This window comes from Sebastes fasciatus, chromosome 23 (assembly GCF_043250625.1).
Source record: "Sebastes fasciatus isolate fSebFas1 chromosome 23, fSebFas1.pri, whole genome shotgun sequence".
Classification (NCBI taxonomy): Eukaryota; Metazoa; Chordata; class Actinopteri; order Perciformes; family Sebastidae; genus Sebastes; species Sebastes fasciatus.
Genome location: NC_133817.1, coordinates 19673662 through 19698534, shown reverse-complemented (window position 1 = coordinate 19698534; position 24873 = coordinate 19673662). Strand labels below are relative to the sequence as shown.

The 24873-nt window shown below is 41.2% G+C and overlaps 1 protein-coding gene across 12 annotated transcripts in view; it reads right to left on the bottom strand.

The window, feature by feature from the left end:
- The window catches only part of dock4b (dedicator of cytokinesis 4b), a 140712-nt gene that overhangs the window by 38448 nt on the left and 77391 nt on the right, over positions 1-24873 (bottom strand). For 8 of the 12 annotated variants that reach the window (XM_074626366.1, XM_074626367.1, XM_074626376.1 and 5 more), the window contains exons 15-32: positions 24659-24821; positions 21515-21621; positions 19735-19888; positions 17828-17925; positions 17553-17636; positions 15428-15528; positions 14364-14445; positions 12503-12673; positions 10068-10257; positions 9301-9452; positions 7142-7276; positions 6498-6596; positions 5187-5281; positions 4316-4391; positions 3749-3849; positions 3481-3539; positions 1576-1724; positions 283-368 (exon numbers count right to left, since the gene is read on the bottom strand). In XM_074626366.1, the coding sequence (XP_074482467.1) occupies positions 283-368; positions 1576-1724; positions 3481-3539; positions 3749-3849; positions 4316-4391; positions 5187-5281; positions 6498-6596; positions 7142-7276; positions 9301-9452; positions 10068-10257; positions 12503-12673; positions 14364-14445; positions 15428-15528; positions 17553-17636; positions 17828-17925; positions 19735-19888; positions 21515-21621; positions 24659-24821 (2102 nt within the window). The remainder of the gene's footprint in view (positions 1-282; positions 369-1575; positions 1725-3480; positions 3540-3748; positions 3850-4315; positions 4392-5186; positions 5282-6497; positions 6597-7141; positions 7277-9300; positions 9453-10067; positions 10258-12502; positions 12674-14363; positions 14446-15427; positions 15529-17552; positions 17637-17827; positions 17926-19734; positions 19889-21514; positions 21622-24658; positions 24822-24873) is intronic. The other 4 variants (XM_074626369.1, XM_074626370.1, XM_074626374.1 and 1 more) reach the window with 1 other exon arrangement.

Below are 24873 nucleotides of genomic sequence, written 5' to 3'. Positions count from 1 at the left end.
CCTACAGATAAAGCGGCCATTTACCGAGGCAAACGAGCTGGGAGCCGCAGCCGCATCATTTAGGCTATTGGACTCTAAATAAACGGCTGTTTTGTCTGTTAGATTTTACTGTTAAGCTACTTCTTGAGTGGCTCCATGGGACAAATAAATTACATAACACACTGGCCAACTGACCCAATCCCTTCTCCTTTAAAGTCCAAGCTAATTAGATAAATGTAAGTAAGTTTGCTCCCCTCATCCCCATATCTTCTGTTTCTACTGCCGTTCCTTTCTCTAACTCACATGCTGTTGAAGAGCTCCCTGTACGTCTCATCTCCTTTGCCCTCAGACATCAGGCTGTCCAGCTTGTCGATCAGCTTGGCCTCCACCTGTGAGAAAAAACAACAACATTTCAGAGTTTGAAACTGAACAGCGCGGTCGATCAAATCACTCTACGTCATGTCAAAATCAGTCACGTGTCAAAGTAAAAAAGGCAACGGCCTCTGACATGTATTTTGTGTTTTATGACTTAATCTTGCAGTCATGAAAAAGTGGTTCACCATCGACAGGGTGCAAGATGGTGGGGAATAATGAATTGTATGCATTTCTTTTGGAAATTGTTAAGAATATTTCCTCCTTATTAGTTACTTTTGTCAGGTATATACAGTTTTAATTGTGGACCACATCGCAACTGTCATTCACCGTCATTATTTTACACAGCAAGACAATTTTACATTAACTTTAAATGTCAATTTTTTTTGTTGAATTACCTAAAAGCACTGGTCCAATTTGATAATTGAAATAAAACAAATATTGGGGTCTGGACCTGGAGATGGGCCCAGTGTCCCTGTATGTAACATCAAACAACGATAACAGACTGTACTGTATTCGTACTTATCCTGCAAGGAAGAACATTTTATTGCAGTGGATTAGTGAAAAAGTAGCGAGTGTTAAAGGCTGCCAGAGAGTGCTGTTTGCTTTAGTGCCATTATAATACCTCACATGGATATTTCATTCAAACACAGACCAGTTCTTTAAAATGTGGGAACCCTACTTGAGCTATATAGAGCCTGGTGTCTCTGCTGCGTCATGCTGCAGGGATTTTCTACACTGTTTTATTGCACATTATCATTGTAACCTCTGGTGTTTGCGTGAATGAATCTGAGCAGGTGATTTTGGTTTGTTTGTTTCTATTGTTTAGTCTTTTGTATTTTTTTTCCCTCTTGTATGAATTCCATGATGTATCCATCTTCTACTAGTTGCAAAACAACGAAAAAAATGAACTAAAATCTTGGCAGCTAACATTACCGTAGTTGAATTGTTGTCCTAACTAAGTAGCTTGGTAACTTGGCTACACTGTAGTATAACTTAGAAAATTATAATATTTGCGATTAAGATAATTTGATGATGAAAATGTCAAATAAACATTACAAGTTCAAATAATTATTTTGAGCAAAATTATGAGGATAGCGTATATATTATTTTGAGATTATAGTTCTGGTGACTTTTGACCTGCTGATGAGGGGTTGGAGGTAAAACGTGTGATTAAATATGAGTTTCAGGCAAGTTGATCTCCCTCTTTTTACAGTTGTGTACCTGTTTGAAATTGCCACTGCGCCTCTGCTCCCAGTCCATCATGTCGTGGAAGATGGGGATCATGACATTCCTCAGATCGGGCTGAGGTACCAGCGTCACCTCCAGGAACGGACCAATCATCGCCGGGATGAAGTTCAGCTTGTGTTCCCCTGAGAGGCGAGACAAAAGGTCAACATGGAGGTTAGGCTCTCACTTTATCCCTGAACGCAGCTTATTGTTTATTTCAGAGGCAATTTGGACAACTCTGGAAAGCACTCTTCTTCTCTCCCACTGGCTGCTCTGATCATTTGGTTGAAGTGCACTGCACTCTATCCAAATTGATGGAGTATTTTAATAATAATCACAGCGCCTGTGTTACTTACAGTAAAATTCATTAGTGTTAGTGGGGAGTCTTTCCATTCCCATTGACATCAAATAAAAACAAAATAAATTGACTTCCAAATGTATTTCAAATTGGGCTCACTTGAATACACATAAAAAAACACTAGAAATTATTATTATCAAAACACAAAATTGCACAGATCCATCACAGACTGAGCGGAACAAAAGGTTGAGAGCACCCATTTGGTTGCCATGGTGACAAATAGTTGTTGGCATAAAGGGAAAAAAAAGGCTGAGAGTTTATTTTAGTTCCCATCAGCACAGAGAAATAATGCCGAATGTATTTGTCCTTACTTTCTCTGGTGTTAGTGCGTCACACGGGCATCAAGAACACTACGTTTGCTTCAGAGGACAAATAATTATGGAGATATTTTACAGGCATGTTGTTATAGATACCTGCTACTGGAATGGAAGACAGACAGTTGCCTTTACTGTACTTTCTTTACAGCACCACACGGAAAAAGTCTAATATTACTATAGCGCCGTTTCCACCGCAGGAACTTTCCCCCGGAACTAGGAACCTTTTGAGGAACTCTTTGCATATGGACCGCAGGGACCAGGGTCTAAATTAAGTTCCGGGAATTTTTTTGGGGATGTTTTTACCCCACAAAAAGGCCCTGCTCGGGGGGTAGTACTTTCTGAATGTACAGGAACTATCAGGGTGGAGTTTGCAGGGATGGCCGTCGCCGACTGGTAAAACACACACAGCCCCGCTGCTTCAACGCCTTCAAATTGTGTACCGCTTGATTCATAAACAAGGAAGTACTCTAGTATCGATTTAAGACGAGAGGAGAGCATTTTTCTTTGTTTGATAACATCGAAAGAAAAGTTAGGCTCTGCTGTCGGCTTCCCGCCTTATTAAAAAAAGACAGAGAGGAAAAAAAGAGACAGATTGCGAGGTAGAGCGGTAACGTTAGAAGAGGGAGATGTAGCGCGGTGGTGCTGTGAATGAGAAAGAAAGAAAAGTTATTTTCTGATTGTTTTACGGCGGTTACCTTCTAAAGCACAAATAAATAACCATAAAACAGTCATCGGATGATTTACTGTGGAGACAGATGCTCTTAGTTTCATTTTCCTCCGCTGCATTTCATTCATTATATCCGACGTGCATCAGTAAATACTATGCAGCAGTAAATGTCGTCGCAATGACACATTTATTTTTCCCCACTGATTTTTTTAGATGAAACAGACACACTGAACTGCAGGCTGCAGAGTGTGTTTACCGCTGCGACCACCAGCAGCCCTCGTCCCATGTCATGTTGCTTTTTCAAACGTCAGCGGACTAATTCGCCTAATCTTCGCAGGGCTTCAAACAGCTATAGAAACGCAGACAACAATCGGCTGAAGGAACCTTTTAGTTCCTTGAAAAGTAGTCCAGGGTGGGAACTAAAATTACCAGGAACTTCTTGGTGGAAACGGAGCTCTAGAGTCTCTTTTTCTTTTTCTCTGATGGGTTTTAGGAGCAAATTTGGGAATAAAACAGTCCATGTGAACCATGTGCATTGAAACGTTTTATCATCTTACCTAAATTCTGCCACATGCTGAAGATCTCACAGCCCATCATCACCCTCATGTCTCCATACCTGCATGATAACACATCATGGTTAGAAAAATATGTGCCTGCTGCAGGCAAATACCGGGAGCAGCGGTGAGAACAGCATGTTAAGTAGCCATTATACTGTATGTGGCCTACAGGAGCAGGATAGGATGGCTTGTTGAGAAGCACGTGGCTCATTACGGGCACATCCTAACACGTGTGTGCACATCGCGTTTGCAAACAAGCTGAACTTACTTTTCCAGTATCTTCTTCCTCTTGGAGGGAGAGAAGGACTCCAGCTGAAGACAGGGCTGGTTGATGAATATTACAGACAGATAGAAGTACGAGTCCCACACCTGGAAATGACAGCAAAAAAACAGCATCATGTCAATGCTGCACAAAAAACATTCTCTCCACCAACTTTCAGGAATTCAAGCAAAAAAACACCAGATCATTTGCAACAGGTATCCATGGATTTGAGTTTTTAGTGGTATGTTGGACAACTACAGCTGCTAATTAAAGTGATCAGCTGTTCATTTCAGTCACAAAAAAAGCTAAGCATCCTTTAAACAATCATTTTCAGCTAATTGTCTGCCTTAAGCTTCTGACTAACGATATTAGCTCTGTTTCATGTCTGTGTCTCTGTGAAGGCTTTTATTTTGAAAAAATAAAATAAAAATTAATGACCTTTATTATAAATGCGTATCTGTCTGTGTCTGTTTGAGTGAGAATGTGTGTGGGTGGGTGAGGCTGTTTGATACTCACTGTAGCATTGTTCAGATGAACACAAACACACAGACAGACATCGACAGAGCCGCCTACCTTGTAGTCAAACTTGTCATTGAGGAAGTTTTTCCTCAGAGCGTCAGAAAGGTAGAGGACAGTTGTGATGATAACACTAAAAGAACGAGACAAAGAGAGGAGGAGGTGGAGAGGGTTATTGTGCTAGCTTGTGGGAAAAATGCATCACAATTTACTTGCTGTTCAAATGGACCATTTGTAGAGTGATATCCCATGGGTGAAGTGGAGAAACATTTGCAATTACATTTCATATATAGGGTCAAATATAAAACTCTTGCTATCTAGCTATGACCTGAAGTTGTGAAGTTCCAGTTTTCTGAATTTAAATAAACATTTGTTATATTATTTGCACACACATAAGACTTCATAAAACCCAGATAATGAAAAGAAATTTTAAAAAAATGTCACAGGAGAGGTCAAGAAGCCACAGCCTTATACAATGGACCTTACCTCAACATAAGGACAAAAACAAACAGTAACAAAAAAGGAAAACTAAGCTAATATAATTTAGAAAAATACACCAAAAAAAATGACCAAAAGACACCCACAAAATAGGCAGAAAAACGAACCAATCACTAGACAACAACCCAATAAAAATAAATAAATATATGAAAAACAATACCGGGGGGGAAAAAAAGAAGAGAAACAAAGATATATACAGCCACAAGAAATAATTAGACATCATGACTTGTCTTTGTTCCTCCACCTTGCTGCTGCAATCATGTAATAAAGAGACATCACCCAGGATTACTGACGGCAGTTGACCTTTTAAAAGAGACCGTAGAGAGTCGGAACACACTGTCCATGGAGAGAGAGAGAGACCAGGCTTGACATGCACTGTAAGTAGATGAAAGCTTTCTCTATGTTTGCACATTCGTGTGTGCGGTCTTACTTGTTGGTGACCAACCGCATGACGGTCCAGTCTTTAGGGAACATTTCTGGTCGGATTAGGATCCTGAAGACCGTGAAGATCTGAAGGAGAAAGTCCTGGAACACACAAACACACACAGCCGACGTGTTAGCATTGGAAACTCAAATCAATTGGGTCCAGGCTCAATATCAAGCTTGTGCGGCAATTCAAAACAGTCTTTCCCTGCGTCTCTCTCATTGGTGCTGAAACATTTAAAATCAAGCTCTGTGCATATCACTCCCTTGTTCACTCGATTAGGATTTAAGACACTTGTTGATCATTGTTTTACTTGTTGTTTTATTGTTTTTATTTAAGGAGAAACGTAGATGTTTCTGCATAATTGTATCACGCTAATTTCCCACCATATGAACGTGCCACATACTTAAATCTAAGGATCAGTGTGTAGTATGGAATCAAATGCAGTCAATGTATGTCTCTCTCCATGGTGCTGAAACGATGAAATCCAGTGTCTCTCAGTTGAAATCAATTGTAATTTAACATTTGCTTTTTCCCAGTGGTTGCTCAATCTCCTCCAGACACTTACTTTGGATACTTGTGATAAAAGCACTAGAAATAAAGCATGAAAAAAAAGTCCTTCTCGATCAAGTGCTCTCAAGCTAACAAGAGCATATCACCTCTCTACTTTTTCTGAGATTCGGCCAATTGCCATTTCTCACTGGGATGAACTTGTGACCCCGCTAACATTCTCTAGTCTCTTCTCCAGTGTTCACATCTCTCTGCTCTTCTTCATTTTGTAACTTGCCACTGCTGACCCCCGCAGTACAGCTCCTTTACATGCACACATTTGTATGCATACAGAGACACACATACTTACATGGACAGTATATAAATTTATATAAACATATATTGTATGTACGTGGACGAACATTTCAGAAATGTCTGCGAGCGCAGCGAGTGAGTCACTTGTGGTTAAGTGGGAAGTTTCTAAAAAACTTTTAGAAAGTTGCTGAGAGAGACAGATAGAGAGGCGGAGAGCGATGATGACTCAAAGAGGGCAGGGAGAAAAACAAATGTTGTTCAGAACAACACAGATTAGAAAGTCAAATCCAAAAAAAAAAACATTTTTCTGCAATTCTTCTCTCCCTCTCCACCCGATATCCATATGCCAATACACACACTGGCCAAGTAATAACAAAATAGACTGCAATGTGGCTAGAAAAGGATATGAAAATGGATTGATATGGTCTCAGTGAAAGGGATGGAGAGGAAGAGAAGCACTGCCACAGACAGACAGATGGAGGCAGAGAGATGGATGGATGGTGGTGGTCTTACCCTCAGGTTGTCTTTGCTGCTGAATGCCTGCAGCAGCTGCTGGTAGTGTCTGTCACTCATCTGTCGCAGGAGGGCCAACAAACACGCCACAAACTCCCCCTGACGGGATGAAACACAACGACAGAGAAAATAAATCACTAAATTAATTGTGCTTTAAAACATTTATGTGAAAAGTAGTCAAGTAGGAGTTGTGGCAACGTCAACGCTGAACTACGGCGCCTTTGCAAAGGATGCTCATTTATATCCTTTGCCACAGGAAATAGGAAAGGAAGCACTCTGTTATATTGGATTTGCAGAATGCCCCGTATTAACCTCTATTGGCAACCGGTAAGAGCTGTAGACAACATTAGCGGAGCTCTATTACAAGTGGAACAACCCCTCCTTGAGTCTCCATCATCACACTATGATGATGATGATGATGATGATCTCATTATTATCCACTTCACCGTTCCCCCTTTGTGCTGTGTTGTATTCTAAATCTTAATTATTGCCATTAATGTTAATAATGTTAGCGGGATTATGTTCGCCACAGCAGCAACTCAATTTTAAATCTATAATTACTCCTGCACATTTAGTTAAGTCCCAAAACAATTTGTAGTAGCACACACACACACACACACACACACAGGGTAAAACACACATACAGTGACATCCTGGAACTGGAGTCTCATGGCAGGTCCAGCAGGCTGGGGCCGGTTGCTAATTTCCAGGATGGTTCTCAGCAAAACTCCCAGCAGGCTCTCGACAATTAGCTCCACCTCTTCTGAGACCACCGGCTCCTACACAGAGGACAAAACACTTACGCGTGAATTACAGGCGACAGGATCACTTCCACTTTATTAACAAAAACAAGAAAAGAAAGACCTAAAATGTCAGGGCGATGTGAATACGTGAATGTTCCCTTAAAATCATCTTGACTAATTTGCATTCTACAGCCTTGAACCACGATCGACAACTGATGTCATTCGGCCTCGGAGCCAAAGTCTCCACTCCTTACCCGATAATCTTACTTTCATTGCAGTTTTAATGTGTCTTGAACCAGTAAGTTTTGGGGACTAATAAGAAGTTTCAAGGCTAAGAGCAACATTTTGAAACTTTAAATTCACAGAGAAAGAGGAAAATGGAAATGAATAAAAGAAGATGGAATACAAAGGACAGAGAGAGAGAGAGACAGTTAAAGATGAAAAGCAATTCAAAGGGAGTGGAGGATAAACTGGTGTGTGTGTGTTTGTGTTTGTGTGTGCGCGTGTGTGTGCATCTCCCTCTAGTCTCCCCTGACAAGACAGACAGGTCTTGGACGGAGCGATAATGAGACGGAGCCTCAGACTGGCACATTGGCTGCCACTGCTGTCACTTCCCTTTAGATGTGGTGCCAGTCTTTGTGTGTGTGCGTTGTCTGTAAGTGTGTGTGTGTCCTACTGGGCGCCTTTACCACTAGCTGCCCCTCTGGCAGCCAACAGTGCAAGTAAAGCAACCGGAGCCGCGACACACACACACAAATCAGACAAACACACAAGTGACTGCCATTTCGACAATGCCCGTTGCTAAATTGATGGGTCTCATTACTGAACTGCACGGCTGCCAATGTCCTTGTTACAAAGACTAATTGACCGTAGACACAACAAAGCAATCTGCTATTGCAATGTATTGGCACGGAAATTGCTTTAAGACTAATATTCCTCCAGCTTTGACTTCCTTTAAAGTTATTTTCCAGTTATTATTATTATTATTATGGTGGTTGTAATTCATGCTTATTTGTCTGTACAGTCTGGTAGAATAGCAAAGGGAATTCATTCTAACTGTACACATTGTACAGGATAATGTCAAGGTATAAAGTCACTTCATCCATTATAAAATGTAAAAAATCTCTAGGAAGTTTTAGCCAATTTTCTTTTTAAATCGTGTTAAGTAGTTTTATGCAACAATATGCATACAACTTTTTTTTTTATTTCTACAGCTGCCACTTCAGTGAGCATGCAGGATATCTTAAAGGAATAGTTCAACTTTTCAGGAAAAACACTTCATTGTTTACTTGCTGAGAGACGGATGGTAAGATTGATGCATGCCAATCTCATATCTGTATGCCAAATATGAAGCAGCTGGTTAGCTTAGCTTACGCCTCGTTTCCATATAGCTCTGTGTACGTATGTGAGTCAAGAGAGTTCCTATGCAAACCTCCGTAATCTCCTCCTTCCATTTTTTTTTGTTCGGCCCGTAATTTGTACATTGAAAAAATTTAACTTTTGCAGCAGATTGCCACAGGAAGTTAGCATTAATAATTAACAAATTAATAACTGATTGATGAATGTAATACAGTTCCTTTTTATACACTTCTTTTCTAAGTGAAAACTTTGACGGCATATTCAGCAGTTTTGTGACAATTTTGTTAAAAGACGTATGAACCAATATGCATGCGAAAAACAGAGTAACTATCTGCAGTGGTGTTCCTATCCATCCGTAAAGAGATGCATTTCCTTGCGTTGAACACTGGGGGACATAATCCGTATACTTTACGGATTTACTGTCACAAAAGAAAACTGTGAGGAAACAAGGCGCCAGCCCAAAGATGGGAGGATTTGGGATTTTGTCACCTGGCAGAGCCGAGCTAGCCGTTTCCCCCCTTTTCCTGTCTTTGTGCTAAACTAAGCTCTTAGCTGCAGCTTCATATTTACCTTACAAACATGGGAGTGGTATCAATCTTCTCATCAAACTCTCAGCAAGACAGCAAATAAGCATATTTCCCAAAATGTCAAACCATTACGTTAAGGATGAGGTGGGCTTGTGTATAACGGCAACCAATTACCACTGTGATTCTCACCGCGGTGCCGTTCTCCTCCTTCTTGATGAGGGACAGCATGCTGGTGAGGATGCGGGCACACATAACCAGGTCTCTCTGCTCCTGCATGTGTGCCTGGAGGACCCGGAGCACCACCGGCAACAGGATGCACCGAGACTCTGCAACACAATCACACACACACACAGTTGTCACCCAACAAAGACATAATGATATATAAGGAGAAGGAAAACACAGTAATCCTCTGTGGCTGTATTAGTTCTTGTTTTGCTTTCACGAGCGCACAGTGTTTCTTAAATCTAATTAAATGTAATTCTTTGTGTAACATTAACATGATTTGCATGAGGGATGTTTTTCTTGCTACGTGTAGCCTTTGGGGGCATGCTGGGAATAAAACGTCGACAGTAATTCGCTTCAGTGTAGAGCCTTTATTAAGAACAATTTAATGACATGGTGTTAGGTGCACTGTAGGGTAACAATTAATCAAGGTGTGCTCTCAAATGATTGCACTGCAGGATCAGTATAATATGGACTAATAGTCTGTTTGTACATGATGCAAGACAAACGTACAGAACAAAGCATTACTGATTATTGTCTGCATTTTGCAGAGTTGTTCAGATCTGTTTGTTTCCCTCTGTGTTGTTTATTTTCCCCGTGTTCATAATCTGCATGCAGAGCTTTTTTGTGATATTTGCTCCCAAATTTTTCCGTGTTTACAAGCTTTAATTATGTGTGCGTATCAAACGGTGCATCTGTTTGTGTGAACAAGTCTTTACCTGGGTTAATGTAAAGCTGGCTTTCCACCGTCTTGGCAATGCACTGCAGTTTGACAGCCTCCAGGCAGTCGGCGTGGACGGCGGTGGGCAGGCTGCCCAGCGTCTCCCTGACGAAGCCGGCCACCTCCCGCACTGTGAAGATCTTCAACAGCTCGCCGTAAACGGCTGGAAACGTCCGCAGGAACACCGCCTGCACAGAACGGGGCAATCTTAAATCATTTGGAGGCACTATGAATATATTATCGTAAAAATATGTATATTTCTCAAAGACTGGAATCACTTTTTGTCGAAAGTTAACAGCTAAACACATTCAAACTGCAATATATAGTGTTTGTTCAGTAATTTCAATACATTTTCCACCAAATCTGCGTTGCATAACATACATTTAATCTTATAAGAGGCCTCCATTCTCAAGGTGATTGGGAAAACTGGCAATAATAGATTGTGTTCAAAACCTCAGGGGCTTTGGATAAAAGAGTTCATTACACAAGATTCTGTTAAATTGTAAAAGAAAAGGCAAACACAACACAATACTCCTTGTATTCATACCGACTCTGTTTATAGAGGGAGGTTTTGTTGGGAAAACAAAAGGTAAATATGGACTATTGTGCTATGAATCACTGGCCCGGCAGTCAGGGATTATGTGGATTCAATTTAAGGGCTACTCCAGGGGGATTGCTGTCTGTCGCTTGTTTGTAGCTCTCAGTCTGATGCTCTTTCTTCCTGTCAACTTCTGTCAGACTCTCGCCGCACAATTGAAAAATGAAGATTACTAAAATCTAGAGAGGTGAGTCACCGTGTGACACTTTTTTTTCTTTTTTTCTTTTCACGTTCATTTTTCCAGGAAAGCCTGTCAGAGGATTGAGGCCATTTCTCAGCAACACTTTGTTTCACTGTCACAGGTGTTTTACTTTTGACAAAAGAGCGGTTCAGATGGAGCAAAAAGGAGTTCCACAGTACTGCTAGTTAATGCAAAGAGTTTCTCTACCAACATGGGGTCTAGACTCAGACAGGAGTCACAGAAGAATGATAAACAAGACTCCTATTTTTGTTGTGAATTAGCATAAATACATTAAACATGTTCTAATGACTTTGTTTTTTGTAATCTTTTTTAATTGCTCTGTAAATGACATATTTAGAACATAATAACTGGGTCGCAGTCCAGAAAGGTCTGTAAAATCCTCTGTTAATTGTTTAGAGGAACCACTTGTTCCATAACACAACTCTTTTTGACATTTACTTCATAAATTACACAATATTCAGGCAAGGTACTTTCTCTAATATTGATGGAGCAATCTCTCTCTGTGTTCAGTGCTCAAAACATCAGATGTTGAGTAAGAAACTACAACACATCTCAGGCTACAGGTGCTAAATTATGAGTACATGGATTTGCAATGTGTGTGTTGGACCAGTGTGTGTGTGTGTGTGTGTGCCCACATGTCACAGATTAACTTGGATTAGCATTAGCCCGGCCCGCATCTTCCCACAGCTACTGTTGTGTTGAGAATACAGATTAGTCGAGATCAGGAGTCAGCGGAGGGATGAAGTGGAGCTTTTTCAGACGGCATGGAGAAGAGGGCACAACCGCAATAGCTTGATGTTACCCTCGCACAGTGAGGTGAAATAATTACAAAGTGACTGGAGGGTTTAAAACAAGTCTCTGGAGTAGATTGTTATAATTGATCAAATGAGCTGTGAAAAGAAAACCCGATGAAGTAAATTGAAAAGATGAGGACTGTTTTCCCCGCTAATGCTAGGAACAAATCATATGTTCAGGGTGAGGGCACATGAGTGAAGCAAACAAGGCAATAAAATGAAAGAAATTATTAACATACTTAGGGGGAATAAACACACAGGTTTTTTTCTGACTTGAGAGCTGAGAGCAACCTGGTCGATTAAAAGAGGACACGACTCACGACTAAAGAGAAGTGACTGGGAATAAAGGAGGCAAATGAGAATAGAAAACAGTCAAAGAAAAGACGATGAGGAAGAGGGGGAGAAGAAAAAGAAGAGACGGAAGCAGATCACAGATCCACACACTGGAGGCAAACCAAGCAGGTATTTCCCTACAAGTGTGCATGAATACACACAAATAAACCACACAGGCATCTGTTTCTGGTGTGTAATTAGGATTATCTTGTTTGTTTTGGTTTGCTTGTTGGAAATCAGTGAAGGCGTCCGCCCTGCTGTGCAGACCTCCCAGCGGAAATGGAAAAGCTGCCACAGAAATGCCTATTCCGACTCCAGACCCTCTGGCAGCGTGAAATTCAATTACAGACAATTTCTCACCTATCACAACTGCATTAACAGGAGGTCCCCGAGACAGCAAACATAATGTGGTGCACAAGTACCAACAGGCTACACAGAGATGCACATTTATGATTGTGGAGGCAGAGGGGATTTGAGACATGTAGACGCATGTACAGTACACGCACCTGTGTTTGTGCGACGGGACTGACGCTTTTGTTTTCCTGCGAGAGGAAGAAGCGGATGGACATGAAGAGCTCGTGGATGCAGACTCGGAACTCCTCCTCGTTCTGGCCTCCGGTGGCCAATGAGAAGAGCCGGCGTGACTGGATGATGTACTTGAAGATGTACTCGCTGGCCTGGAGGACAGGAAGAACAATCGTCGTTTATCATCTGTGCTGTGATGAAAAAGCCAAACAAGCCAGACTTCCCTTCCAGCGGAAATGGGTAAAGAACGATGTGACATTTCATTTTGCCCCTGATGCATTTCATCCAAGTTCGACTTTTATGATTTTCTCTGATTGCAAAAAGTGGTGTGCACTTTTGTTGAAATGACAGATAATTGATTCACTGTTTTAAGTCAAATGCCAAGCATTTTTTGCTCTAGCTTCTCAAATGTGAGGATTTGCATCTTTTGTCTGTTTTATATCTTCGTAAATAGAATATGGCCAGGTTTCCACCAAGAAGTTGATGGTAATTTTAGACCCGGGACTCCTTTTCAAGGAACTAAAAGGTTCTAAAAAAGGTCTAAAGACCTGCGAAGATTAGGCAGCAGCACTGTGTGTGTGTGTGTGTGTGTGTGTGTGTGTGTTTTACAAATCAGCGAAAGTCAACCCTGCAAACTCCTCCCCAAAAGTTCCTGTACTTTCAGAAAGTACTACCCCCCAACCAGGGCCTTTTTTGGGGGTTCCCAAAACTTAATTTAGACCCTGGTCCCTACGGTCGAAACGCAAAGGGTTCCTCAAAAGGTTACTAAATCCGGGGGAAAGTCCCTGCGGTCGGAAAAGGGCTTATATTTCAGTTTTGGACAAGTGATCAGTGGACATAAGGAGTCTGAACACCCCATCTTGGGCTCTTGGAGCTTGTGTTTGGCATTTTTCAAGATTTTCTTAAATTTTATGGACAATAGTAATTGGAAAAATAGCGTCAGATTGACTTGTAATGAAAGACATAATTAGTTGTAGCCCTAGAGAAGAAATTTTATAAATAAATAGAAAAAAATAGATAAAATAACTACATTTATTTAACCTGACAGTGATCAAGATCACTGTAAGATATTGTATTTTTATTGTATTTTTGTATATATTGTCCATCTTTACCTAGTATTGTATTCTATGGACCTTCTCCTTGTGTCCTTAACATAGTCATTATTATTATTATTATTATAAGATCATTTGATTCATATATTGTGGAGTTTATCTACTGTACTACAGTACATTGAAAGTGCCCTGCTTTTTTTCACAAAGTTGTCTAAAGATAACCTGATTCACATTTTTCTTCACTCCAAAAATAAACCCATCTAAAGGAGGTGCTCTAAAAAAGAACCTATTGACATGCTATGAATCCCTCATACTGTACAAGGAAACCTTTAAACACATCTGCGGTGTATCGCTCATTTATTATTTACTGTATGACAGCGTAACGTTTACTTCTGGTGAACAGAATGTACCGCGCCAAATGATAAAAACGGGAAACCACAGTACAGAAGCCACAATGTGCCTCTCTGACGCCGCATCTGCATGAGTCAATAGAATAATGTGATGTGGATTCCCAACACCAGAGGCACTGGCATTTCTGCTGATTAAAATTGCATGCAGCGTAATAGATTGAGGAGGGGAATAATGAATGGTGGCGAGATGTATTCGCTGCTGATGAAGCGGGGGGAAGGGGGGGATAAATTAGGAGGAGTGGCAGCGCGAGGGAGAAGTTTGTTTGTTTGTATCTCTGGATGAATCTGTGTTGATGGTGTATGTGTGTATATATGCATGATTGTGTGTCTGAAAAACACCATTCTGGCTGCCTTTGCCTGTGCCTTTGCAAACGCCTCACCTTGAGCACCTGCTGTATGTGATCCTGGTGTTCTGCGTCAACAATGCGGTCCACGTACCACTTCAGCACTTTGATCAGGTCCCTGGAGAAAACACACACACACACAGTTATCACCACTCACCCCCTAGCCACATCACACGTAGCTTCTCTCACTGGATTTAGCAAATAAAGATGAGGCAATGCAGAGTTTTTAAATGAAACCCTTCATTACAAATCAATTTCAGAGAACTTGTTTGCTAGTTTTTCATAAATACGGCTGTTACAGCTCAGAGTAATGATCTTAGGATGACAGGCAAATTCAATAGTTCCAATTCCAGTTTTTTAATTGGTGCAGTTTAGAATAAAACTCTTCAAATCGAGGCAGATATTTCCAGAGAAGCGTCCTCTTTGTGCTACAGTAAGCTGGTGACAAAGAAGGCAGACAGTGATTACTGAATGAGAGGATATTCTCATTTTAATCACGACTGGATGACATCTTGGTTCACTATTAATAACTTAAGATAGTTATAATACTTTCTGTGTTAATTAATTAAGGTGTGACACCTCGAAATGAAACTATATCACAGGTAAAAGAGTTTAAAGCAGATGGTTGTGGCAGCAGCGTTCTGTGTGGGTGCATGCGAAAGACTGGAGAAAAAAAAAGAGAAGAAGAAGAAGAAGACAGCGCCAACAGCACGTTATCTTAGCAGGTACAGAGAGTGTGAAGAAGACAGCCGGTGAGAACAGCAGGTTGTGAATATGTGTGTGTGTGTGTGTGTGTGTGTGTGAGTGTGAGTATGTATGTGACAGATAGAAAAAGAAAAGAGGAGGTAGAGAGCAAATGTGAGCACAATTTGGTATTTCCCTTTTCATCAGCCAGGGGGCACCATAAGCATTTCATTCACACTGTTGACTAAATCACAGCACTGACGCAGGTTGGCCTCTCTGACTGCCTGCCTGCCCATTGTGATATGTGTGTCATTAGAATACAATATACGGGGAAGGCTGCATTGTTGAACGCTCAAGGCACAGCTGTGGCTTTGAACAGCCACATGTGGAGAAGTGGAGGCTGAAACGTCACATACCTGTAGGACAAAGCTCCGGCAAAGTGGCTCTCGATGTAGGTGTCCATGACTGGTTTGAAGTGCTGGAATTTGCTGTCCTGGAGGAGGTTGATGATATGGACCTGGACATAAACAGAGAAGACATTTTATTATAAAAAACATTCCTTGACATAGAAGATTAGTTTTTGTGCAGCTCTTTTTTTTTTACCCCTTAAAATGCAGTTTTTCCCATATAAAGGAGCTTTATGGTTGACACATTTCACACTGTACAACACTATCATATATATTCTGTATCAGTTTGTTTCAGGTTTTCATTGAAGCTACATGATGAGTGAAATATTGACCATGTCGACATGCTAATTTTCCTCAACAAGAATGAGTATAGGCAGAAATCGGGACACTGTGAGAGAAATTTGTTAAGTTCTGTTCTCTTGCTGCAGCGTTACATTTAGTTGCTTTTGAGCATCTGTCTTGTCAAAATTAGTATGTTTTCTTAATTACGATTAATCCATTGATTGATCCTTAATGTTACCAATGATCGAATAAGGATCGTGCTCACAATTTGCAACCCTAATTCAAACTCAAGACTGCATGTTTTCACTCGTTTTCACTAAATGGACATATTCTAAATGTAATGTGTATAATAAATAAATAAAAGCTAAGCTAACAAAAAACATAATCGAGGTGATGCTGTTTTGTTAGCAATTGCTAAAGACAGCTAATATAATGAATAATAGTGACTCATTTTTCAGATTTCTGTTATATGATTCCACATCTTGACATTGAACTTTAAACTCTAACACCCATATGGGACATCCACGGTGAGAAAGTAAAATGTTATGAAATCCCACTCCACAGACACACAACATTGTGCATCATTGGTATCAGTTATCAGTAGAAAAAAAGAGATAAAAGGTATCAAATATATAATATATGAGGTATACAAAGTAAGATTCTAAAAGAGAGAATGAAAATGTATATTAAAGTTCCCGTGAAACAGCTAGCAGTGCTATTTGCTTCCACACATTAATGTATTTCCTGTAAAAACATTAAGCTGTAGGGAGGGACTTGTTGTGGACATTGATTGGCGTTTACAGTAGCCAATAGCGCTGAATGTGTGAAGGAAGCGCCATCTCATGGTGACACCCCGCAATTGAATGAATGGGCGTGTTTACAGTGGAATCTAGACATGCCTTCTCAGGAAACAGGAGGAGGAGGAGGGGGACTCCCAGCAGCTGGAAGTTGGCTGGGAGTAGGCTGGCAACTGGCTGGGAGGTAAAATTCTAGGTGGCTGCATCTACAGTATACGTGCTGAGATCTGAAGCCGGCAGTGCTGCTGGTGAAGGAGAGACGCAGGCTCATTCTCGCGACGGAGCTGATGCATCGTCTATATTATAGTCGTTTCATTGGACGCCAAATTCAAAATATATGCCCCTGAGTGCAATATGAGTCATCAACCTTTTTTGTTGGAGTTTTCCAGGATATGACAAACTCTAAAATACCATTAAGAATACCAAATAAACAACTTTTTTTGTCATTGTTGGGCCAGATACTGGCGTATAGGTGATGACCAGCGTAATATATATGTGATAAAACAACTTAAACATCTACTTTGATTTCATAGGAACATAACATGTACAGAAAAGCTAAAGCTAAAACCATTTTGACAGTGGCTGCAAAAATCACGCCTTATTTCCCCTGTGTGTGCACGACAGGTCGTTGTGAAATGCACTGAATTTGTCCGACCACAGAAGATAAGTCCACGTGTCAGACTTGTTGGATTGATCTCGAAACCACAAAACGGAAACTTGATGACTGCAACGGCTCGCCAGACCTTTTCATCACTGATAACGCCACGCTGAGAGGAGAGAAAGTGTGTTCATGTGTCAGCGTGAGACTGATGCAGAGAGAGAGAGGGACGTGCAGACAAAGAGTCAGAGAGAGAGAGAGATCGATCACAGGCTTCGCTCTATCAGCGCAGTGCAGCGTGACCGGGGCGAGATTGGTTCAGCGAGCTCTGTGGCGTTACATCACTAGATCTTTCTCCGTCAGTAAGTTTGTTTCTGCTTTCTGTGTTTGACTCTATGAGATTGTGCTTGACATATGAAGAAAAGGAGGAAAAGATTCATTAGAACAACTTACTTACCAGTGAATCAAACACCTTAAGGCCATATCTCTGAGAACTTTCATCCAGAATACCAAACAGAGTGTCCAGCGTGTCCTGTAGAAACTGCACAAAAGAGAGTTTATATATGTGTGAGCTGCAGCATCAAATTAACTTGACATTTCAATATTTGAACATCCTCTCGATTTGAACTTAAAAAAAATACACAGACTGAAATCAAATCAGAAACAATCAATAGTACGAAATGCCAGGATAGCGAATGCAATTCAGTGCAGAGAATCTCATCGCGGGCCTACTTTGACAATCTCCGAGCCATCGATCTCCTTTAGTTTAGAGAGGCTGTCGTTGATCCTTTCGGGGTGGGCTCGCCACTTCAACAGGTCCAGCATATCTCCTGGAGAAAGACAAAAAGAAGGGAGGTATAGAGATATACAATAGTAAATAAAGGAGATACAGACAAACAGAAGTGCAGAGCACAAAAAGATCAAGACACATCTTGTGCTCGCTTGTAAAGAAAATGCAGGTTTATGAGAGCAACATGCACCTCAGATCACAAAGCGTCGCCACACCTTTCAATTATAGCCCCAAAAACTCCACAGAATCCAAACAAATGATGACATTTTCAAGTGTGGCGGGATAAAAGAGATAAAAAGTCATTTTCCCTGAGCCAAGGTCCCCAGACACGCACATGAATAAAACATAAGCCTCGAGAAGAAAAGTCTTTTAGCTGTCTCTCCGGATTCTGCTCAACCTGAAGTGTGTCTTTTTGCAAACTTCATGTGTGAATGTCTGTGCGCATGTGTTTTCTGTGCACGAGCATGACTGCATTTACCAATCTGTCGAGTAGATTTTGTCATCAAAAGCGCTGCAATACTTCTGTAATCAATGTATTCAGGGAAATTAACAGCCTGTTGCAAGTAATTTGTGCCTGTAGCTTTTTTCTGTTTATGTATTCTACCGTCGACTTAATGAGGTAAAAAATGATTCATCAGTCACGGTTTTATTGCAGCCTGAAAATACTGTTGTCTGGTACAACAGTGACAGTGTCTGGTGAGGTTCGAAACGCAGTCAACATACATGGTATATAGGAAGTGGACGTAGTCACCGTGACGTCACCCATTGGTTTGTGGACTGCTGTTTTGAGGCCTTGAGTTTGGCATTTTGGCTGTTGCCATCTTGCTTTTTTGCAACCAGAAGTGACACAAGAGGGTGGAGCTAAGTACAACCGAACGCTGAAAAAGACATTTTTAGGCGACCAAAATGTTAATATTAACTTTCATGAACTGAAAACACACCGTGAAAGGATTAAAGTTGTAAGACGAAAACACAGACAACTCCCAGATCGGACAACGCCGTGCGACCTGTCAATCACAAGGTAGCCACGCCCTAAAGCATCCCCTGCTTTATGGTCTATTTGACTCTAAATTGGACCATAATTTACTAAATGAACATCATGCTGTATTGAAGAAGACTTGAAACTAGCGATTGAAACCATAAACTCATGTTTACAATGTTTACTGAGATAATAAATCAAGTGAGAAGTAGGCTCATTTCCTCAGGGACTTCTATACAATCAGACTTCTTTTTGCAACCAGAGGAGTCGCCCCCTGCTGGCTGTTAGAAAGAATGCAAGTTTAAGGCACTTCAGCATTGACTTCACTTTTCAGACCCATTGGCAGTGACTCAGTGGAGAAAAATAAATGTCTCTTTTGCTGCACACCTTATATTTCAATTCATGATTATTGTTGGCTATTGTTTACAGCAACGATGAGACTACAATTCCCACTCTGCAAGCGGATTTATGAAAGCAAAGATTTATAGGTTCATTAGTGAGCACTGCAAACTGGAAGCTATTCCCACCCCCCTGCATGTTCACAGGTTGTTTTTCACACAGGTGGATGGTTTGGATAGAAATATCACTTTCTCACCTGCACAGAATGTGTCACTCGCTCCTTTTTGTTTATTTAACACATGGCATTTTTACAATTTTGTTAGCCTTTTGTGAAGTGTTGATCACTATCTTTGGCAGTAATATAGCTCCACACCCCGACTCACAGAGCTGCACAGAAGCACGGGACCATCTAGCGTACAAGCTAACTCCAATTTTAAAAATGTGACAAGAGTTGGAGCGTAGCAGCAAAAAAAAAAAAACCTCACCGGGCAAGCGGCCAAAAAAATTCACAATCCCTGAGTCTAAGTTTACCATTTTGTGTGAGCTTGGTGGAGCAGAGAAAGCTGGTGATCCAGAAAGACTCCTTGGTGCCTTTCAGGGTCTGGTTGTTGGACGGGAGGTTGGCCTTGGAGAACGGCAGCTTCAGGTAGCGCGTACACTCTGCCAAGCTGGTATTCTCCTCACACTTTGGAAACAAGGAAAGAAAAAACATTTTGTAAACTGGCACAGAAGATTTAAAAGGAGAGGAGTGAAAGAATGTGATATTATCAAAATGCATTTGTCAACACATTTCAATGGATTAAATGTGGGTGATTTTTATGATTGTACAACAGTGTTATAGGTTTTCTAGAGGCGTAGGGTTTTAGGCTGTATATCAATCACGATTGAGACATTTAAGGCATCGCACATAATCAATCACGGTTGTTATTTTTGGGATTTAATGCGCCGCCTTAATGCCTCCAGCTGAGGCTGTTTGAGCTCCAAAAGCTACCACACAGTTTGGACTGATTCTTCTGTGTCTATTTTGGGTCTGAGGAGAAACTAGGCCATGCCAGTTTCATTGAGCTTTTCAGCAACTTCCATCTGGCATTAGAACAGGCCTTTCCCCCCCCTCTCAACGGTGGGAACATACTGGACTACCAGAGTTGTCCTCTAAAAACTGGCAGGCTCAGGTTAGCGGGTTTCAGTAGGATTAAATCTGGCCACTTGACAGGAAAAGAAGACAATGAAAAGGAGGAGTTTTTGTTTTTTAAAGACTGTTGAAAATAAATAATGAGACTTTTGGTCACCGTTAGGCCTCGCTGCCATAAAATGTATGAATGCACTCCATGCTTTTCTGTCCTTCACGGAGCCTGAGGTTTCTGCACACACCCTTCGCCTGCAGCTGAGGAAAACCAAGTAGTCTGCAATTATTCTGAATTACACCCAAGACGGTCTTGCAGTAGCTTTTAACTGGCCATTTTATTTGCTTTAGTCTTTTGATGTTTCAAAACCAAAATGTGTGAAAAGGAGTGTAAGCGTCTTAAGGTCTGTAGGACATAAAGGGTCATGCTAAATACAGAGACTTCCTCAAAAATGAATTGAGTTGTCTCTTACAATGTAAAAAGCAAAACACACATATTTACACTCACGCGGTTCAATTCAACCCAACAGCTTGAAAAATGTTACGTAAGAGAACATGACTCATGGGCCAGTGGGTTTGTAACGGAGCGATGTGAGCTGTTTTTTCAGCCCCGCGGCACCAAACAGTGTGATAACAGAATGGCCTGCATTTTGCCATTTAGAGCAAGTGATTCACATAATCATATACGGCATGTAATCCCATCCGAGGTAGCCTTGGTGACACCGGTGTGATGCAAAACACTTGAGTGGGTTCGCGCAAGAGGATCTCTAAGCTGCAATTTACCAATGAACAGAATGACCATGGAGATTTTTTCTTTCTGTCTACTGAAATCTTTTGTTTTGAAAGTGCACTTTTCCTTTTAAATACCATGCCAAATGTGCCCTGCAAGGACTTAAGACTGGATGGCACACTGATAAAGGCCAAGTATCTTGAATTACCATACCCCTGTTGTTGCATGATACCACTTAACAAAAATAAGTGGCACTGAAAATAGTGAAATTATCACATCCTGGTGCTTCACAATAAGATTACATTTTGGATGGAACTACACATAAAGAGGAATATTCCTGCAGTACAATATCTAAGCACCGTGCGCGTGCCAAAAACAAATATCCCGCAAAGCACACAGTCGATCTGATCGCATGTTGTTCGGTCCAAACCTTTGTGGTGAGGCTATGAAGGTTTTACCTTATGGATAATGAGCTCATGGGTGCCATCTGGCAGAGTCCTGCCATCTTCCTGCATCAGAGGGACAAAGGAGTAGCCAAACAGTTTCTTCTCTCCCTTGTCTTTAGCTGTCAAACAACAACAACACATGGACACGGCATTGAGTCCAAAATAAACAAGCACAGACTGCATGGCAATAAACAAAACAAAGACTAATGTTATGAAACTGGTTCTTTTCAGATTATGCAATACAAATGAATAAATTGGAAAAAAGTGATCTGATGCTCAGCCTTCAGTGAATGTGTTCTATTTTAGGAATGTCACGACAGCAGAAATTCAGTAGTCGATACCAATACCAGTGAAATTCCACACTTCTCGATACCCATTTGATACCACGGTAAAAAAACAAAAGTAAAACAATGAATCCCATGTACTTCAGCACCCACTCCTTTATTACCATTACATTACCATCTGCATACTGGTATTTGTAATGAAGTTAAACAGGTCATAATTCCCTCTGTATTATCTATTTTATATTGCTGTGAAAACATCTCCTTTAAACAACTGGATCTATTCAAGTTTCTCCCCAAAAACTAAATTTTACAAGATCATGATAACGTTAGAATTTATCTAGCCCGATACTCTTTTTTTTTTACTGAATAGAGCCTGAATGCATCATAATGTAAATCAATGGCACCTCTCATGTTGAGATCGGCAAGATGAGAGCTAGTTAACGTTAGCAGTCAGCAGCCAGTAAGCAGAACAGTCCTGTACGGAGCTAACAGCGAACGTTAACTGGCTCATGTTCTACCGATTTCAACACTGATTTGTTATTCACAATGTAGCATTATCAGAGAAAAATAGGTTGGGTCCCCTGGACGCGTCAATAGTGAGTTTACTGCATCCCAAACACATTTTCTATCGTCCCCGGGACATTGGGACGCTGTTAGTCCCAAGTTCTGACGGTACCTATGGTACCTAGGTACTGTAGAAAAACGAGTACCGTCACATTTTCAGAATTTTGGCATCGACTTACTACTGAAGTATCGGTTCTCGTGACATCCCTATTCTACTTAATGTAAACTCAACACCAAGCTGAAAAGCAGTATTGACCATTTACACAAGCATGCAGGTGGCACACACTCCTGTCTTTTACATTATTCCATTGATCGATAATGGAAGAGTGCCAAGAAATGTAGCAGTGCATCAGCAAAAGGAAATAGAAGACTACTACCTAGCAAACATGAATGCAAACAGTTCGTTCTTCACTTTGCATGTTAACTTTGCAAATGTTTTATAAGGAAGGAAATGCATTCAACTAGATTGTTAGACCTCAATGATGCACATAATGCATCTGATGAGAAACACTAAATCTTGACAGGAAAACTCTATATGGTACCTTTAACCTTTAACCACACCCAGCATTACTGTTGGGTATGGTAATAATCTGTTGCGCCTGTAACCACACACAACAATGCATATAGGGTGCATTGAACACGCCCTCAGCACACTTACACACAACTTTAATCACCGGCAACAACAAGATTATTCGATGCTGTTAAGTTAGTCTTCGAGGGCCTGATTAATGTGGGCTGCTGTTTTTAAGAAGCTTTCTGGAAGCTCTGGGCATAATTTGCATTATGAACACATGTAATCTGATTTATCTGCTGCTTTAGCAATAAAGTGCTAATGTACGCACAGCGGGGAAGTGAGGAGTGTAGCGCTAGCAAGGTTTCTATTTCCTTTCATTGCAACACACCACTTAAACGGCGTCTACCAGGCCGCTGTGTGTGTGTCTGTGTGTGTGTGTGTGTGTGTGTGTGTGTGTGTGTGTGTGTTCACTCTCCCAGGAACAGAACAAGTTGTACTGTATTAAACTTAGAAAATGGTACCGCACCATGACCATTTTATTTCTGTCTCGCTTTGCTGTGAGTAAGTTTTTTACACCAGGAAAGTTATTGCTTACAAGACTGCAAACTTTTGCTTTTTTGTGGTGTGTGTGGCTCCTTTCTAATCTCTAAACCCTCATCGCCTTGGGCGCCAGGAGATTAGGAAAGATTAAGTGGTACTGTGTTGAAACTCAGGCTTTGCTGAGCGTGGCAGACCAGGTAGAGATTGATGGATGTTATATCTTGAAACCACCCTACCAAACACACTATGCTATTATATAGTACAATTTAATAGTCTGGGGGCTTGTTAGGAATTCAGGGTTTTAGATTGTAAACAAGGAATTATCTTTAAACTGTCGAGTGAGAGAGAAAAAAAAAACAGCTGCTCCTAACAATAAAGTGCTGAAAATAGTTTCAAACTGTTTGAAATATTACAGAACCTATCAACAAACAATCAGCTGTAATAAAATAAAGTATCGCACTGCTGGCGCTGACAGGTTTTTACAGTCCCCTTTAGCATCATTTAGGAACAACACTGGGCTCCCCACAAACAAATTAACAATTCCTGCCGCTGCATAATGAGTGCAAAAACAAGACTGAGTTTAAAAGCATGTTCATAAAAAATTCTGTTTTGCCTTAATTGAAAATGAAGAGTGTCTGCTAATCACATTTCTACAGGAAGCTTGTCCCAGAATTTGGGAGCCCTCCGTGTAATATGGTCTCCTCGGTTTGGTGTCACCGCAGGCTCTTAATGGGCAGCCCTTGGGTAGCGATGCTAGCACTGCGAGCAGTAATAAGGCTACTATATCTACTGCACACAGTCACACAGCCTCCCAGCTTGGCTGCAAATGGCATAATAATATCAGCTTGTTAGGAATGAGAAGTGACTGCCCTCTCCCTGCAGCCCAGAAACAGAGAGTGAGAGCAATATTTTGGTCATAATTAACAAGTTTTTTCTCATTAGGAGGTGAGAAGTTGGACAAACTAGTCTCATTATGAAAATGCTTAAACAAGGACACACTTTTTACACAGTCTATTTGGGGGTGGCAGCAGCGTCTGGGCCCAAGGCCGGAGAGTTGGCAGTGAATGCTTATTGTGCTCTTCTCCCTCCACAACAATACCTCTTTACCTCCAACTCCCCTGGATAATCAACTGAAAAATAAAGCAGCGCCTCAGGCATTCACACATGAAAAATGCGTGAAAGCCTGGAAAGATGTGTTCACCTGACCTTTCCTAGATCATTTAAAAGTTATCCACAATCCCGTTCCCCACTTACTGGAGCAGTGTCGGAACTCGAACCGGACGTGCGACCCGCGAAACATGTCGACCGGGATCGGCAGCTTGATCTGCTCCGCCCAGCGGGGGCTGTTGTTGTGGTACAGCACCAAGGAGTGGTACTCATCCCCACCTGGTTCACCAGCGCCGGCAGCCACGTGACTCTGAAAGATAAGAAGGAAGAGAGTGAATAAAGACAGAGGCGGAAGGAAAATA